We start from the raw sequence: 18,163 nt of genomic DNA, 5'->3' as shown, positions 1-18,163 counted from the left end.
TGGTACAATTGTGTTGAATTTTTTTAAACCATAGTAGTTCAAAATGATGATCTATAAAACATGGAGGAATTGAAATAAGATATCCAATGATGGGGTGGCTAGGTGGCATAGTGGATAAAGCCCCGGCCTTGCAGTCAGGAGTACCTGGGTTCAAATCCAGTCTCAGACATTTAATAATGACCTAGCTGTGTAGCCTTCGGAAAGCCACTTAACCCCATTTGCCTTGCAAAAACCTAAAAAAAAGGTATCCAGTGATGAAATTTCATAATGATTTTCACAATTTTTTCTTTCTTTACTGGTATCATAAAATATTTCACAGTGTTGGATATACTTTCCTATAAAATAGTTAACTTACTATACAGAGAAAACAATACTGACTGTCAGGGCAGGTCCTCCATTTCCCATTAAAAATGATATAATTGAGGAGGAAAGGTATTAGATGACTTGGTCAAGTGCACACAAGTTTATAAGTGCTAGGTTGAAGATTAAATCTTTTTTTCACTTGATTTCTATGACTGTTTTGACCTGGATTTTTTTCAGGAATAAGGAGGCACTAAAGGAGAAGTAATTATACTGCTAGCACCATTAATAGAGTGCAAATTACGGTCTTTTAGAGTCAACTCGAGCAGAATGAGGCAGTAATTTTGGAAAACTGAGATTCATCAACTGACGTTTATTAAATACGTATTCTGATCCAGACCCTCTGCTAAGTTTGGGGGGCAAAAATGAGGCAAATAAATCAGTTGCTTATCTGAAGGATCTTGCAAACTAAACGACAGAGACAAGATGAATATTATATATATATATATATATATATATATATATATATATATATACATATATATATATATATATATATAGAGAGAGAGAGAGAGACATCAAATACATGAACAAGAAATATACATTTTTGTAAAAGGTATTAACAGAAAACAGGGCCTAGAATTAGAGTTTGTAAAAGATGACAGTAAAAATGACATTTGTATTTAATTTGAGATTTAAAGGAAATAAAGGAAGCTCTTTGATACAGTTAAGTAGAGAGAGGATTACAGAGGCAGGGAATAGCCTGGGAAAATGACAATAGCCAAGCAATGGAGAGTTTCAGTCATGGAAAAGTGAAGAGGTGAGTATCATTGGAGCTAAGAGTACATGGCCTAGATTGAGTAAGATGTTAGAAGACTGGTTAGATAGAACTAGGCTGTCAAACTAAAAATGTCAAACTAAAAAAAAATATATCTAAACTTGGTGAGAAAAGGAAGTCCATTGCATTTATCAGTTAGAAGTGATGATAGGATCAGGACCTGTATGTTAAGTAAGTCACTCTAGTCATTAAATGAAGGATGGATTTAAGTGGGGAGTGATTTGATATCTCCACTATTTCTACCTCCTAATAAGAAACATCTGTGTTCTATTAAAATTACAAGGAGTCATCCCGATCACTGAGGAGGTTATTCTGCTCATGAGTCTCCTTAGGGAATTTTTTATGTCCTTATTCCTCAATTATAGATAAAGGGGGTTCAACACAGGGGTAACCATTGCATACATTGCTATAACTGCACTTCCAGGAAGTGTAGACAATTGAGGAGCTCACATCTACTCCAAGCACTTTGCAATAAAATAAGAAAACAGCATAGAGATGAGATCCACATGTAGAAAAAGGGTTTTTGCTTACACTGAACAGATAGGATTTTTGTAATGGAAGAACAAAACTCAATATAAAGAGTAAAAGATCTTTTTGAAGGGGAAAATACCCAGTAGTAACCAATGTCAACATTACATAATCAATGACAGAATCAGAAGAAGAGCTTCACAATCACAGGAAGATAACAAAAGGCAAGTCATATTTGCATTAGACTGAGAAGAAGTGAGTTTACTAAAGATAGTAACTAGAAGGTTGCAGAACCAAGAACTCATGATTACTGTATAGTGTAGAGGGTGACGACTAGCCACAAAAGGGTCATACACCATTATGATGGGGAGGAAATTATCCAAACCAGCAAAAATATGAAGAACATTTCAATAACACAGCATAGGGGATGACCTTATTTTGTGCCATGATGCTTGCCAACATCTTTGGGATTGTGGTACTTATCATACAGTTACCTACAAATGATAATTACCAAAATGATGAGCAGATTTCTGAATCACTGTGACCAAATACATTCTCAAGAACAATGCAGAAAAGGGCCATTGCTGATATCAGAATATATTTGGAGGTTGGATTCAATGAATTGGTTTCCTATTACCACGAGCCTAACATTTCTGTTGAGAATGAGAAAGAACATAACATAAAAACACTTTAATCCTTGTATGTAAAATGGGAAAAAACTGTAACTAACTAAACTAACAGAAGATTTCTAATGTGTGTCTCTGTTTCTACCACGCATTACCTTTGTGATATTGGAAAAGTCACTATTTCCACATTGCAACTCATTCAAGACAAAAGATTATAGTCTAATGTCCTCCTAGCTTGATTCTATTTCTAAATGTCCAGGAAATGCCTTCTCAGATCTGATATGAGCATCAGTGACTTTTGAGCAGGGGGACAAAAAAGTACTGGTCATAGCTGAACTAATCCTTCAGACAATAGCAGAGAGAAAGAAGACAATCATCTAGCATGATTAAATGCTTGGGCCTTACATTCTCCAATGAAATCAAAATCAAATGGAATTAGAAGGAATCTAATAGAAAATATAGAATGAAACTGTACCTCACAAAAGTTCTAGGCAGAAATTTTTACCTGGAAAATGAGTATCGTGCCTTTTCCAGAATAGTTCCACAGAAACAAAAAATTCTTAAATTTCTCAGTCAATCCATTCCTCTCTGGGTTTCCTGTCACTTTCCCTATTGGGTCAAAATATGAGTCTTTGAGTTCTTTACAATGCATTCATTCCACCCTTTGAGATACTGAGAACAAATCCCTTTTCTCTATGCAATAACATTTCTTTGAATATGTGAAGAGCGTAAGCCTATAATGCTTCTAATTTCTCTCCTTTAGGCCAAGTAACTAACTGCTTTAGTTGATTCTATTCGGGTCCTTCACTATCCTGCTTGCCTTGCTTCCTACACAACTTATCATAACTTTTTCTAAATTGTAGTCCACAAAATTTCAGATGAGGTCAAACCATGGTCAAGGTAATGGGATGATCATCTCCTTCTTATTGGTAGCTACATTTATTTTATATAAACTATGCATATTTTAGGTTATTTTTGTATGCTATATCTGTGCTAACTTGAAATTACTTTATAGTCCACTAGAAACATCTGATAATTTTTTCAAATGAATTATGGTCTTTCACTTTGGGAGAAGGTTTTGTGCAAGACTTAGTCACTTTTCCCTTTCCCATATAATGTAGCTACACATTGTTGGTGGTGGATGGGACCAGCCTTCTAGTATCTGATTAAAATTATCTTGCTAAGGCTACTCTGTGATAGCCTTGGGCTACATATTTGAAGGGCACCTCTTGGAGACTGCTCCACTATCCCTGAACAACTTTCAGAAGGTCTAGGTAATTACAGCTTCCAGTTTTGAATCCTATTCTTTAGTCCCTCAAACCTCAAAATCATACATTGTACACCCATTCCAACTTACAAACTGTTATAAATGTCTTTCCTATGAAATTATATATATATATATATATATATATATATATATATATATATATATATATATATACAATTATGTAAAGGTGATTATTGGAGGACCTGGCTGAATTGAACAATAATTAAAAGGAATATGGGTCCAAATTTCAATGGGAATTTCAGTCTATGAAGGTGTTTCTAGAGAGAACCTTAAACCTTTCAGTTGTAGCTAACAGCTTCAAACAATTACAGAACAATCTGAGGGTTCTTTATAAGAAAAGTCAGTAATACTGTGAGTGAAAGAGACAGAATTTCTAGAAGACTCATCCCTCTCAGAATTACAGAAGCACTGAACCTCGGAATTACAAACGCATATTGAGTTCTTCCAACATGGTCAGGATGGCATCAAGCATTTATTGAACATTTATCATTCGCCATACACTGTTCTAAGAGCTAAGACTAAATACTTTAGAAATTAGGGAGGTTTGGCAGAGAGGGGGAGGTTCCAGTTCAAGGAAATGGTGATATAGCCTAGAGACTCTGATGTAGACAGGAGGAGAATAAAGAGTGACACTGGAGCTCTTATCCAAATTGGGAAATTCCCCAAACTAACTCAACAAAGGCAAAAATAAAGAAAGTGTGGGGGAATGATATTTCAGGGTAAAAAGACCCCTGACCCTGAGTCATATTTTGCAAAATTCAGAGTCAGGAATAGAGCAGGGAGGTGATGAAAGCTTTTTGGGACAAAGAAGTCTTTATCTAGATGTTGTTTCAAAATCTCCCATGAACAGGAACTTACCACCTACTGATAGAACCAATTTCACATTTGGGAAGCTCTAATTGAAGAAGTTGAATGATTTGCTTGTATCCTCAGATTAAATATAAATTTGTCTTATTTTGCCAAATCCTCACTAGGAAGACTACCTTTCTAAAGAAACCAATGTAATTTTTCTTGGTAACCTTTCAAAAAATTAAAGATAGGTACCAATCCAGAAGTGGGAGCAACGTACGTATCTATTGTAGTGGATATATTGAAGACCCAAAGCTATAATACTTGGAAAGTTGAAGAAAAGGAATTTCTTCCTCACTTTGAGGTGATGGTAGTGGTGGTGGTGGTGATGGTGGTAGTAGCCATAGTAGACAATACTGGAAGTAAAGGCCAATAGGAGAGAAGAATGCCCCAGAAAGGCTATTATGTCCAAGCTGAAAGAGGTCTGTACTGATCTGTACTTGACTCATCCCCTAGTATGATCTTCAATTCCTTTCCCACATGTGTAGATCATATCCTGAGGCTATTCTTCTAACACACACTCTGACTAGCAATTTGGGTGCATAGATGATGTGAGAAATGTAGGGCATTGTTAGTCTTCACAGGGTGGAGAGGGGCCCCTAACATATCCATTACAAAGGGCGAATGACCCCAGATAATCACAAAACTAGGACAGTTTTCCTAATCCAATTCCAGAGATGACAAAACCATGATTAGAAGAATCTAGTCCTCAACACGTCAACCGTGACCTAGAGATCTTGACTTAATGCAACTGAGTTTGGGCAATTAGATGATTGAATATTATCCCACATACTCCCTGTGGTGATTGGGGTTCATCAGCATATCATGCTTGATATCAATGGGGATGGGGGAAGAGTCTTATTATGGACATGTCATGGGATGGGTGGACCTCTTATATTGTAATTCAAATTCTGAGAGCTTATAAAAATCCAAGGAGGGGAAAGAGTTTCTAAAGACTATAAATTACCTGATATAACACCACATCATGCCTTATCCTAGGTAAGGCACCTGTATCCTGTAGGATTCATGAACAAAGTATTCAATTTTTCTCTCACCCCAGAAGATTTCTTTCATTTATAGGTAACAATTGGGAGGTCATTGTTCAAGATCCACAGAACCTACCTTGTGGAAATTCCAAAAGAGACCAAAGGAAGGAGCATCCATAGCTTGGTTTCAAGCTTGAGGGGTTACCCTTGGCTGGATCTCTGAATGGACCAGGAACCTAGACTTTAGCTCGGAAAGTAATGAAAAATTTTCCAAAATGGACAGAGAAAGGTAGAAAAACTTTGGTTTTGCCTTTCAAGGCTTAAAAGTTCCCATTCTAAAATAACCCTAGAAAAGTAAGATCCAAACAGAATACATTGGGAAGAAAACTAGTTAACTGGGGTGGCAAGGATGCTGACTGAGGTAAAGAGAAATGTTTAACTATTTTTTATGAATAACAAAGGACCTTTAAATAAAAGGAGTTAGAATATTCAGCAGAATGGACAATTGGGGATAATAATGGCCCAGCTGGTAGGAGACACATACAGGATTTGAGGTTCTTATTATCTCGGGATCAAGGTCACCCCCAAATCCCAAAATTTGAACAAAGCTTTTGAAGTATCCTAAAAAAAGATAAAACTCCTAGATTTCTTTAGTGAATGAGGGAAAAATGTAAGTAAATATTCAAATTTGAATCTCGAGGATCCCATGACAGAAGTCATGTTGTGGGTCAATTTTGTCACCATTGCCTGACCTGATATTAATAAGAAATTGCAGAAATTAGAAAGATGGAACATGCATTCACTTGAGGAACTATTAAAGTAGGTGCAGAGAGTTTACATCAGGAGAGAGGATGAGAAGCAGAAAAGGGAAGCCAGAATGATAGTTCAGGCTTTTTTTTTTAAATAAGGGATTGAGAGAAAGGGAGATGGAGTGGATGGAATGAATGTTTTAAATGTGGTAGAGCAGAACATTTTAAAAGAGAATGCCCTGAGCTGGAGAAGGAGGCACAGATTGTACCCCTCTTGACCTTTGACTATAAAACTCAGCAGTTCATGTTCCTCAAGCCCAATCAAGAATCCCTGGTAAACCTGAGGGTTGGAGACTTTAGAGAAAAGCCCTCTGTAATGTGTGTGCTTGTTCTATGTCCTGTCTTGTGTAAAGGTCTGTGTTGAGTATTTCTGTGTGTGGAGACCCAGTTTATTTTAAACTGGAGGAGCTGGGATTTGGGCTGAGAAGTTTTAGAAGGTGGGGGAGGAGGAAGTAGGTGTGTGGCAGAGGCCACATGGAGATCATCCCCTCCCTCACTGAGCCATGGTAGCTGTGCTAGTATGTAGAGTTAAAGAGAAAGGGGGAGTCAAATTTTTTTTTAGGTTTTTGCAAGGCAAATGGGGTTAAGTGGCTTCCCCAAGGCCACACAGCTAGGTAATTGTTAATTGTCTGAGACTGGATTTGAACCCAGGTACTCCTGACTCCAAGGCCAGTGCTTTATCCACTGTGCCACCTAGCCGCCCCGGGGAGTGAAATTCCTAAAGAGAAAAAGCTGTGGTTTGGGAAGAGTTTAGAAGAGTTTTAAGAGACAATTAACATTTAAGGCAAAGATTGAGAAGTTATATGAGGCAAGATTTCTTATCCTTATCAGTATCTGGGAGAGATCCCATGCTTTCTCCCTGGGTTGGAGGAACGGGGTAGTGGGTTGGACACAAGGTGGTCTTGATCCCTTCTGCCATCTCTTTAAGATTTGAAATCTAGATTAAGTCAACCTGAGACCCCACCCACCCATGGAGAGAAGGGGTGGGGGGAGACAGAAGACTTCAAGTTCTGAAGTCTTAAAGGGAAAGAGACCCTTTTACAGGCAGGATATGTAATTGGGAAAGGAAAACAAAAATATGAAATCCAGGGTTTAGGAACACATTTATTGAAGGGAAGTTATGTTTAATCAATATCCGCTCTAGCCACATGATCTCTGAACTGTAGTTTTTGGGAATCACTCTAAGTATTTTAAAGGAGGGTTATTAGTATTGTTACATACGGACAAAATTTGTACAAATTAGGAGGAATTAAATAATCTAGATTGTTAAATTAGTTCAGTATTATAAACTATTTTAACACTATTGCAATGAGTTAAGTGGTATTTGGTTAACAAAGAAGAAAGATATCTATATTATTGGGGATTTTGACTGATTTATTTTGGGAAAAATCTCTAATTCCTTTTAATGATTAGCCTAATAATACTAACAATTGTACATTTCTTTTGTATGGAACTATTGGAATGTGAATGCTGGATTCTCTGGAGTAGAAGATAATCTAAAGCTTTTATCAAACTAAACTGTTAGGAAGTTTAGTGTAATTGCATTGGGGTTTTAAATGAATGAGACTGGATTCTCAGAGTTTCTGGGTAAGGAGGTCTGGGTGACAAAAGTGTAAAGATAGTGGGATAGTCACCTTGCTGTTCTAAGGGAATGAGATGTTTAAATAAGAAGCTTATGATTAATGTATGATAACCATGTATGTTCAATTTTAAAGAAGTGAAGAATGTGGACTTCTCCCTTGGTAACTGTAGACAGTTGATTGGGGGGCGGGGCTTTCTGAACAAATAGCAATTTTGCGGTCCCCATGCTTTGGTAACTTATTAATGAACAAGAGGAATTTAACAGTTAAGTGATTTCCTTTTGTAACTACAAAGAGATTATATTGGCAATATTTAATTATTTCTTGTGAATATGTTATTTAAATACTCTGTTGTTAAAGCCTGGGATTAATGTGTGATCACTTTGAAGGTCAATAAAAGAAATATTAAAAAGTATGACCCTTTCTGGGATATGTCTGTGGGTTCATGAATAATGGAAAGATTTCTCTGTACAATCTAGCAATTTGTGTGTTACTCTTATTGATGTGCTGTTATCTTGAAATTAATAACACATGTTGGAAATTTAAATTCACCTAAGATGTTTTAATGCTTTAAAGAATTCTGAAAAGTAATTTGTATGTTAGGAGGCAGCTGGTTGGTGCATTGAATAGAGCACCAACCATGGAGTCAGGAGGACCTGTGTTCAAATCTGGCCTCAGACACTTAATAATTACCTAGTTGTGTGACCTTGGGCAAGTCACTTAACCCTAATTGCCTTGCCAAAACAAAAATAACAATTTGTATAGATACTAAGGCCCTGTGCAGAGGTGCATTATGGCACAGGATTCGGGTCCAGAGGAGCAGCATATGACTGAATCAGTTAAAGGTGACTATGTTGATACCAGTTTGGTCAGAATATTTTGCTGGGGAGTGGAAAGTATCTGGACATATCTGGAAGCAGGGTACACATATTCTGGACTGTTCAACTTAAAGAGACAGGTGACTGAGACATGTAAGATGCAATGATGGTACCTGTATCCCTTGTAAAAATGCAAAAACTGGGGTACTTGTTAAGGAAAACTGTGATTATGAGTTAGTATGGATTTGCAGGAAAGTGCAGAAATAACTGTTTTCCAGAAAAATAATTTAAGGAACAATGCTTGGTATATTAGCTATTATTGGGGTTAGTCCAATGGCACAAAATCAGGGGTTTATTTTGATCAATTTTGGTGCCCGGAAGACCTATCTAAATACATTGGTATAAAAACTTGCCAATGGAAGGCGGTCCAGCAACTTTGGAAATGTATGAATTATCATGATGATTATATGACTTATTTAGGATGCCCCTTGGATGTAAGGATGAAAAGTATTATACATTTGTTGGAAACCAGGAAACAATATTCCTGAAAAACCAATCAGGACTAGAGGGATATTTTTAGATTTTTGAGACTACTACCTACACCCATTTCTCCAAAGTCTGGTCAGGGAACCCCAATTCATATCCTGAACAGACTAATAAGACTCCAAGTTGTAGTGGAAATAATTACCAATCAAACAACTAGGGCCTTGGACTTGCTGGCTGACCAAGCCACAAAAACAAGAGAGGTGATATCATATTCAACATTGATGGGTGTTAGACTACCTGTTGACTGAGGAAGGAGGAGTCTGTGGTAAACTGAACTTAGCAAATTGTTGTCTAAAGATAAATGACAATGGGCAGATGATAAAGGAGATAATCAGGGATATCAGAAAGCTGGCATATGTTCCAGTCCAACCCTGCACAAGTCCATTTAGTATCTCTTGGATTAATTGGTTGACCTGTTCATGGTGGCAACAGTTACTGGGTATCTTACTATCTTACTATTGGCCCTGTTACCAGGGCGTGTCTTCTGTATGTGTGATCCAGTTAATAACCCAAATTATAGAAAATTCTATCAGCAAATTAGGCCTGGTGTTCTTCTCTAATAATGGATAAGTAAAAATATTGATAGAAAAAGTTAGTAGTCTTATCAAGGATGAGGATTGTGAATTAATTTGAGGAAGACTGCTGGTGAAGTGTGAAGACAATTTGTTATTAAAAAAGGGGGCATTTGTGAGGAATATAAGGCATTGTTGGTCTTCACAGGGTGGGGGGGTCTCTTTGAAATCCATTACAAATGGGGTATGACCCTGGCCAATCCCAAAATTGGGAGAGTTTCCTAATCCCATTCCAGAAATGACAAACCCCAAGATTAGAAGACTCTATTCCTCAACTGGTCAAGAATGACCTAGAGATCTTGACCTAATGCAACTGAGTTTGCTCAATTAAGTGATTGAATATTATCCCACACACCCCCTGTGATGACTGGGGTTCATCAGCATATCATGCTTCAGATGATGGGTGAGGCAGGATCATAGTAAGGACATTTCATGGGATGGATAGACCTCTTAGACTGTAACTCAAATTTTGAGAGTTTATGAAAACCCAAGGGTGGGGGGAAGAATTTCTAAAGACTATAAATTACCTGATATTGTAACATCACCTTGTGCTTTATGCTAAGTAAAGCACTGGTATACTGAAGGATTCATGAATAAAGTGTTCAATTTTCTTCCCATTCATTTCTATTATTTTCTTTCATTCATAGATAACAGAGGACAACAAATATCTGTAAGATTCTAGGTGCCAGCCAGGCCATGTTAGGAGATGGTTTTCTGATATTCATGTCCTTTCAAACTTAAGGATTTATAAACTCCTATTGTGCTTCCTATATTGATTTTGAGTTGATATCAATTAGATAGACAATTGATTTACATAAAGAAATCTTTACTAAGTTTCTATAGTACTAACAGTTTGCATAATATAATGCATGCCTCCTAAGACCAAAGAGGCAGTGGTATACTGATCTACAAATAAAGAGAACCTTCAGGAGAAAGGAGGAAAAAAATGTAGACAGTACTTTTTATAAAGGGGTAGCACAGGCTTATGAAAGTTCTTTTCTTACAGGTCCTTTGTCCCTCTTCATAGAAACCTCAAGAAACGATACCTCAACCTGGTGTTTTTTCTACCTCTATTTCTTAGGAAGTCCTAACACTGCAATTATTAGAAAGCTTTTCATTCCTTCATACATAAATTAATAATTTTCAAAATTTCCATGCATTATCACTAGAATTCTCTATGTTCAGAAATAAATATATATATTTTTCTCATTATACTCTTTCAAATATTGAAAGCAGTTATAACACCCTTGCCACATCATAATATTACCTATTCAAACTTAACTGTCACTTAAAACCCTTCTACACTTTATTTGGGCTACTCTTTCTTTTTCTCTCTCCTGAACTCAGTTATCTCCACATTCTTGGAGGTAGACAAATGCAGTCATTAACTAACAGAACAGTGTTTAGGTCACAGAGTGTTTTCATTTTAAACCACCAAACAAGCTGATACCAAACCACTATGTACATTTAGATCCTTTTACTACTCAAAAAATACATATGACTTTTGATATGTTAATTTTTGTATCTGGGTATAAGCATCCTCAGCAAAAGTATAAGAATGCAGAGGAATAGGTATAAGAATAAAAGGTGGAAAGGAAGGAAATGTAGGAATAATGGAATCAGAATTTCATATCATCTTGTCTCTCCTGACAGAAGCAGAAAGAAAAAAGGGGGGAAAAAGACAAAGTACAAAAGATAGATAGGAGGTGACAAAACCGATAGAACTTACATAAGGAAAGCAAATAGAGAAAAGTCTGAAGTGATGTCTCACAAAGAAACGACTGCCCATGATTGATTTAAGAAAATCTGAGGACTTTTCAAAGACATTTCAGCAATAGATCATACTCCATAAAAAATATCTACAAAAGGATAAGCAGCTGTTTTGGTATACTGATCAGCTATACTCCACATAATATACTGTCAGTGTCTGTGTTCTTATATTTCTTCTTGAAAAATCTTCCAAAGGAAACAGAACTGGCAATGAGGAAACAAAGCTTTCACTTTTCACAGATGATATGATGGTGTGCTTAGAGAATCTGAGAAAATCATCTAAAAATTCCTTGAAACAATCAACAAATTCAGCAAAGTAGCAGGATTTAAAATATGACCACAAAAATCTTCAGCATTTCTATATTTTAAGAACAAAGCTTAAGAGAAAGAGAAATTCCATTTAAAGTAACTTGGAGACAACATTAAATACCTGGAAATCTACCTCCCAAGACAAACCCAGAAACTAGATAGACACAATTATGAAGCACTTCTCATCCAAATAAATTCAGATCTAAATAACTGGAAAAAATTTCCATTTCTCATGGTTAGGTCGAGATAATATAATAAAAATGCCAGTTCTAACCATATTAAATTATTTATTCAATGTCGTGCCAATCAAACAACCAAATAACTATTTTACTGAGCTAGATAAAAAAATAGTAATAAAATGCATCTGGACCAAAAAATCAGTCAAGAATAGCAGGGAACTGTTCAAATACGTAAAACAAGATAGCCTTGTAGCTGCTGCCTTATTTGAGTTCGAATCTTCCTGTGATGAATCTGCCTGTGAAGAATCACTTTCAGACACAGGAAACCAAGGGTAGAAAGAAAATAAAAATTTATTAAAAGATGTTACAACATATAATAAAGTGGTAGGTAAAGAGAGATAGAGACAAGACAGCAGTCAAGCAGAGCTGACTGGACCAGCGAATCAGAGAAGACTGGCTCAGAGAAGACTGGTGTCCAGGGGAGATCCAACCCAGAATTTTATGGTCTAATCCCTTATCCAGAGGGCAAAAGGTGGATTCCTTCTCCTCTTACTGGACCTGGAATTAGGTAGAGGGTTGAAGCCAAAGGGGGTCAGGATACAAATTTTACATTAAGCAATGAAATGATGGTAGTCAATTTAAATCACAAGAGTCAGAGATCTCCACCCAATTTAATAAGATTTAGCAGTCTTTAAGAATACAAATGTTGTTTCTGTTACATTCATAATCCTCTGCTTCTGGTCAATTTACATCTCAGGGGCAGGAAACCATCCAATTTAACAAGATTCCACAGTCCTTAAGATTACAAATTTCTTTTCTGCTAGGTCACGATTATCTTCATCTTTTTTCCTGCATCATTCTCCCCTCAAAATTATCCATAATGCAGACTATTCTGGGCCTTTCAGAGTCGATTTGAAGATGAATCCATTACAGAGAGGATTTCATTGAGGTAGGCTCCAGGGAATGATGGGCTGGTAAAGCTGGGTGGCATCCTGCAGAGACTGGTCTCAGGGATATATAGCAAGAGGAGCAAAACTCAAGGGGAAAAAAATGATCAAGCAAAACCCAGAGATATTTATCAGCGGTCCAATAATTAGGAAAAACCTAGAAGATCTACAAGGGGCAAGAATTATACTAAATGACCCTAAACCAGGATCAAAATAGCTTTTATAAGAACATTGGTTCCAATATAACACAAATTCATTGATGGATGCCACATAAGTTCTAAACAAATGTTCAAAAATAGTATAAACAAATGTACTAAAAAAAGCATTTTAAATTGCACATAACCAAAACGTAATTTGCAAAAGAATTTCTATTTTTCTTTTGTCATATTTAGAATGAACAACAATTCTAGTTGAAGAATGGATCTCTCTTTTAAAGAAGTTAAAAATAGACCAATAGGCATTATCCTGATATAAGCAGGCATAATGATATTTCTTTTCCTTTAGGGAACTTGTGCTAGTAAAGTAATATGCTATGTTAAAAGGCCAAGACAAAATACTTACCAATTGTTTAATATTTAGAATATAGCTTTGTAATGGCTCACTCTAATATTCAGTTATAATTCAACTGAGATGATCTTGCAATTTGCTACAGAGCAGAGAGTGGCACAAGGACATGTTCCCTTATGAAGTCATACAGACAATCTTTTTCAAAGTGCCAGATGAGGGATTCCATTAAGGGAATCCTAGCCCAGTTGATGCCATTCACACTGTCTGCAGCTTTCAACATCAGCCCCATAGGGCTAATGCCTTCATAAGCATATCGTCTTTCTATTTTGAGATACCTGATGTCAGACAGGACAATTATCAATGCATTGTAATATAGCAATTGCCTATAATCAGAGCTTCAGAAAATTTTAGCATTGAAGAGAGTCAAAAACATGTCAGGCTGTAATTTGGTATAAGAGATCTAGGGCAAAAATTATATTTCAATTGTTGCTCATGTACCTAAGAACAGTGATGTAAATGAAATACAATAAAACAGATTTTGTGATGTAAATGCAATAACCCTAATTCATATATATTTTTATAAAATCCACTTTTTTTCAATTAACCTATTTAGTTATTAAATATGTTTAAAATAACTAAACATCTCCTTCCGGCTAGGAGGTTGTCCATCATCTCAAGACTTTTCATATAACAATTTGATAGAGATTGCCAGAATGAAATCTCAAATCATCACCCTTATTTGATCTTCCTCATGTTACATAGATGCTTTTCTCTCAAAGCAAATCAAAACAGTTCAGTCCCAGTTTACATATATATAGCTAAAAACTTCTATACATAAAATTTTAACTACTAGCCATCTTCAGAATGCAAAGTGTTACTTTCAGAATTCTTTAAAACCATTACAATATCTTAAGTAAGCTATATTTTCTACCATGTGTTAATGATTCCAATGCAATTAAACAACATTAAAAACAACCAGGCATTCAATATGAGTTGACAACATGAGTTATTATGCATGAGTCCACAGATTTATTCCAGAAGAGAGTTGTCATTTGTGATATTTTCCATACCACAATTCAAAATAATCACATGTTAATTCCAGGCCTTAACATTACAATATTCAAATAGCTTACATGTTCACAAAAGAGAAGCAAACACTGCAAATATAATTTCTGTGATGTTACAAAAGAATATCATGTACCTGATAAATCATTAATTTTAAAATCTAATATGTATAAATATATTTTAAAAAATATTAATTTTACTTTGAACATAAGATTCTTATCTAAACATCTCATTTCCCTTCCAACAAGAGCAAAATGCTATAAATGCTAGGCAAGGTTGATACATTTTCTTATTTTCCAATAACAGACGTTAAGTATATTTTACTTTTAGTCATATATATGTATTATATACATATTATATATATATATATATATATATATATATATATATAAATTTGCACACACACACACACACACATATAAACCCTTCCATAAACATGTGATAGAAGACAAAGATTATTACAAACTTTCTTCTTTTACCAACAAAAGACTTTGTGAGATTGTTCACAAGATATTATCCATATTTATTTAACATTAAATCCTCTACTTTCTAATCTTCTGAGTATGTGTTTTGGTTCCCCCATAAGATCAAGTCATTGTTTATGGTCAGTATGGTCAGGTCAGGTTCATTTTTTTCTGTTTACTCATTTTCCCAGTCTGTGCCTGGTTTTGGGGTGCTTCAAGAGCTTCTGAGTATTATTGAGTCACCCCCACATACACACACAAAGACTTCAGTGTATGGTTGACCTGGTCTGTTGAATGACCACCAGTGCACCCATCTGTCCTGGGCCTGTGAGTGGAGTCCCTGCCCTATGGGGTGCCTAGACCAGGGTCTGAATGTGGTCAAAGACCCCAAAGTCTTGTCCCAGAGACAGAGGACAGACCTCAGCAGGTTACCTCCACTCCCTTACCTTCCATGGGCTGAGAGCTAGCTTAGTGCTTAGGGCACAATTGCTGGACAGCTCAGGCTGGGCAGCTATGTGGGCCTGCTTCTGTTTCCTGGAATCTGGGCTGGGCTGAGGGCCTGGGCTTCACGCCCATTCTGGCAGAGATCCCCCTGCTATCTAAGTTGTGCTTGATGAACCCTGGGGTATAGGTCAAGAAACTGCTTTTGCTGCCAGGAGTCAGAGCTCCCAGGTGCCCTGGGGCTGTTTCTGGGAGGCTGAAGTTCATTTGCTCTGGTACACTGTCACCCCTCAGAGCCTTTCCACTATTTTCCACATTACCTTGAGCTGGAGAATTGCCTAGTTTAGTTAGAGTCATAATTTTAAGGTTTTTGATATATTTTGGAGAGAGCACCTAAGAGAAGCTATACTTCTGCCACCATCTTGGTTCTGCTCTTCAAGTTGAAATTCTTAATCATCATTGTGTAGTTGCCCCATTCCAAATGTTTATATAATTTTCTTTATTTTTGCTCATTAGAATATAGTAGTGAAGGAGAAGATGTGAATCATTCAGGACTGAATACACACAGTGAAATGCTAAAGGAGAGAAGGGCTCAAGAAAAGTGTGTAAAAAGCACATTGGTATTCATTAAGATTAATTATAAAAAAAATAAGAGTTCAGGTTCCCAAGGACTTCATCTTATAAAGACAGAAAGGGAGATAGGTTGGTAATAAAGGGAAAATGATAAAAAGAAATTGTATATGTTGAAGAATAAGTTGGTAACAACAAGCTATGAAATCCGCATATATGTATCTACATGTATTTATACAGGTATTATATTAAAAGCCTTTTAGATTATTTATTACATGCACAAAAAATTTTAGCATAACAAATTATAGATTTAGATTAGTTATATAGATTATATGTTTACATCCATGTAAGTGGAGAGATGAAATCACATATCAACCAATAATCTAGAATCTAAGAAAGTTGAATTAATGAGGAAAGAGCCCTGTTCAAATGCTCTTTCGTATCAATCAATATGATATGATTCTAGAGCTCTGAACTGCAGATGAAAGTAATACTCATGCAATCATCAGAAGCCAGTTAGAAGTTGCTTTTTCTTTCCTTGTTGAGGAAGTTCCTAGTAGTGGAGAAGACTCAAATACATGAAAAGTTCCAATTCATTTTTGTACCTCTAGACCCAGCAAGTGTCCATCTGATGTCCAGCTAGTCAGGATGTATAACTTGCATCATCTCCTCCTGCCTAAACTAAGAAGGAGCCTATTTATCATATCACTATTCCATGGCCAATATATGATCCTCCTAGTAATATATGAATGTTGACTCTCAAGATCAAGGTCTATGAATTAATGACATGCTATGTTTCCCCATGCCTGTTCTGTACATTAGGACAGATTCCATACCACTCTTGCTATAAATTAAACAAGAACTCAAGAAAAAAATTCAAAAAAAGATAGGATCACCAATAGATTTTCCATGGAGAGGCAAATATTACACTTGGAAGAGATTTCTTATTATATTTTTAATGGTAGTCAAAAGCATCATAATACTAGAATGCTTCTTCTGATATTTTCCATACATTTCTAATAAGTCACCAAAAGACACTGCATATAATTATAAAAAATTATTAATGTCTTTGCATGAGTGTCTTTCCTAAAACCTTCTTCAGTGCACATAAGACATCTTTATTTCTGAGGCTGTAGATGATAGGGTTGAGCATGGGAGTGAGAATAGTATATGAAATAGCTGAAATCTTGTCCTGACCTGGTGTATGATATGATCTTGGTCTCATGTATGTAAAAGTAAATGGACCATAATACATGAGTACCACAACCAGGTGGGAGGAACAAGTGGAGAAGGCTTTTTTCTGGGCTTCCATAGATTTAATGTGAAACACAGTACGGAGAATCTGTCCATAAGAGGCAAGGATAATGGAAAATGGAATTAGGAGGAAGATTACAGAACTCACATTGACTCCTACTTCATACTGTGATGTGTCAACACAGGAGAGTTTCAACATGGCAGGAATTTCACAGAAAAAGTGATCAATGAGCCTTGTTCCACAAAATGGGAGAAGCAGTACATAAGTTGTATGAATTGTGGAGTTTAGGATTCCCCAAAGCCAGCAGCCAGCAGCCAGAATGACACTGATTCGACGGCTCATGAGGATGGGGTAACGCAGTGGGTGACAGATGGCTACATAGCGATCATAGGACATGGATACAAGGAGAAGGCATTCAGAACCCAAAAAGATAAGAGAGAGAAAGACTTGAAATCCACAACCTGAAAATGTGATGGAATTCCTTCCAGTTATGAAGTTGCTGGCCATCAGGGGAACAATGTTGGAAATGTGCAAGATATCCGTAAAAGAGAGATGACTGAGAAGGAAATACATTGGAGTGTGGAGCCGGACATCAAGGTAGATAAGAAGAATCAAGACTGTGTTTCCCATAATTGCCAACATATAAATGATGAGAATAAGTATTAAGAACAGCAATCCATATTGGTTCGGATCCAATAGTCCTAATAAGATGAAATCTCTATCAAAAGTCTGATTCTTTTCAATCCACATTATGATTATTTTACCTTTTCAACAAAAGTCCAAAAGACAAGTTTTAGAAAAGGAAGAACTTTGGTTTTATGCAAAGCCTAGGATTTATTCTCTGGTTAAAAAAATGATGATTGACAGAAAAACAACTTCAATTGAAATAAATCAATTAAATTAATTATTTAAGTCAACCGAATCCTTTGGATCATCAATTCATTGACTGAAGTTCTGAAAAAAAAATCAGAGTGGT

General features: G+C 36.2%; 1 protein-coding gene across 1 annotated transcript; it reads right to left on the bottom strand.

Annotated features, from left to right (window-relative positions):
• Positions 1-16,992: 16,992 nt before the first annotated feature.
• LOC141492706 (olfactory receptor 2AJ1-like) lies at positions 16,993-17,937 on the bottom strand. The gene has a single exon (XM_074193325.1). It carries the CDS (start codon positions 17,935-17,937, stop codon positions 16,993-16,995), a length of 945 nt encoding a protein of 314 aa, XP_074049426.1.
• Between the last annotated feature and the right edge of the window lie 226 nt (positions 17,938-18,163).

This window comes from Macrotis lagotis, chromosome 1 (assembly GCF_037893015.1).
Source record: "Macrotis lagotis isolate mMagLag1 chromosome 1, bilby.v1.9.chrom.fasta, whole genome shotgun sequence".
Classification (NCBI taxonomy): Eukaryota; Metazoa; Chordata; class Mammalia; order Peramelemorphia; family Peramelidae; genus Macrotis; species Macrotis lagotis.
This window is presented reverse-complemented; position numbering and strand designations above follow the sequence as displayed.

Excerpts from the sequence above, each read along its gene's own strand:
- LOC141492706 (XM_074193325.1), bottom strand. The coding sequence starts at position 17,937 with ATGTGGATTGAAAAGAATCAGACTTTTGATAGAGATTTCATCTTATTA.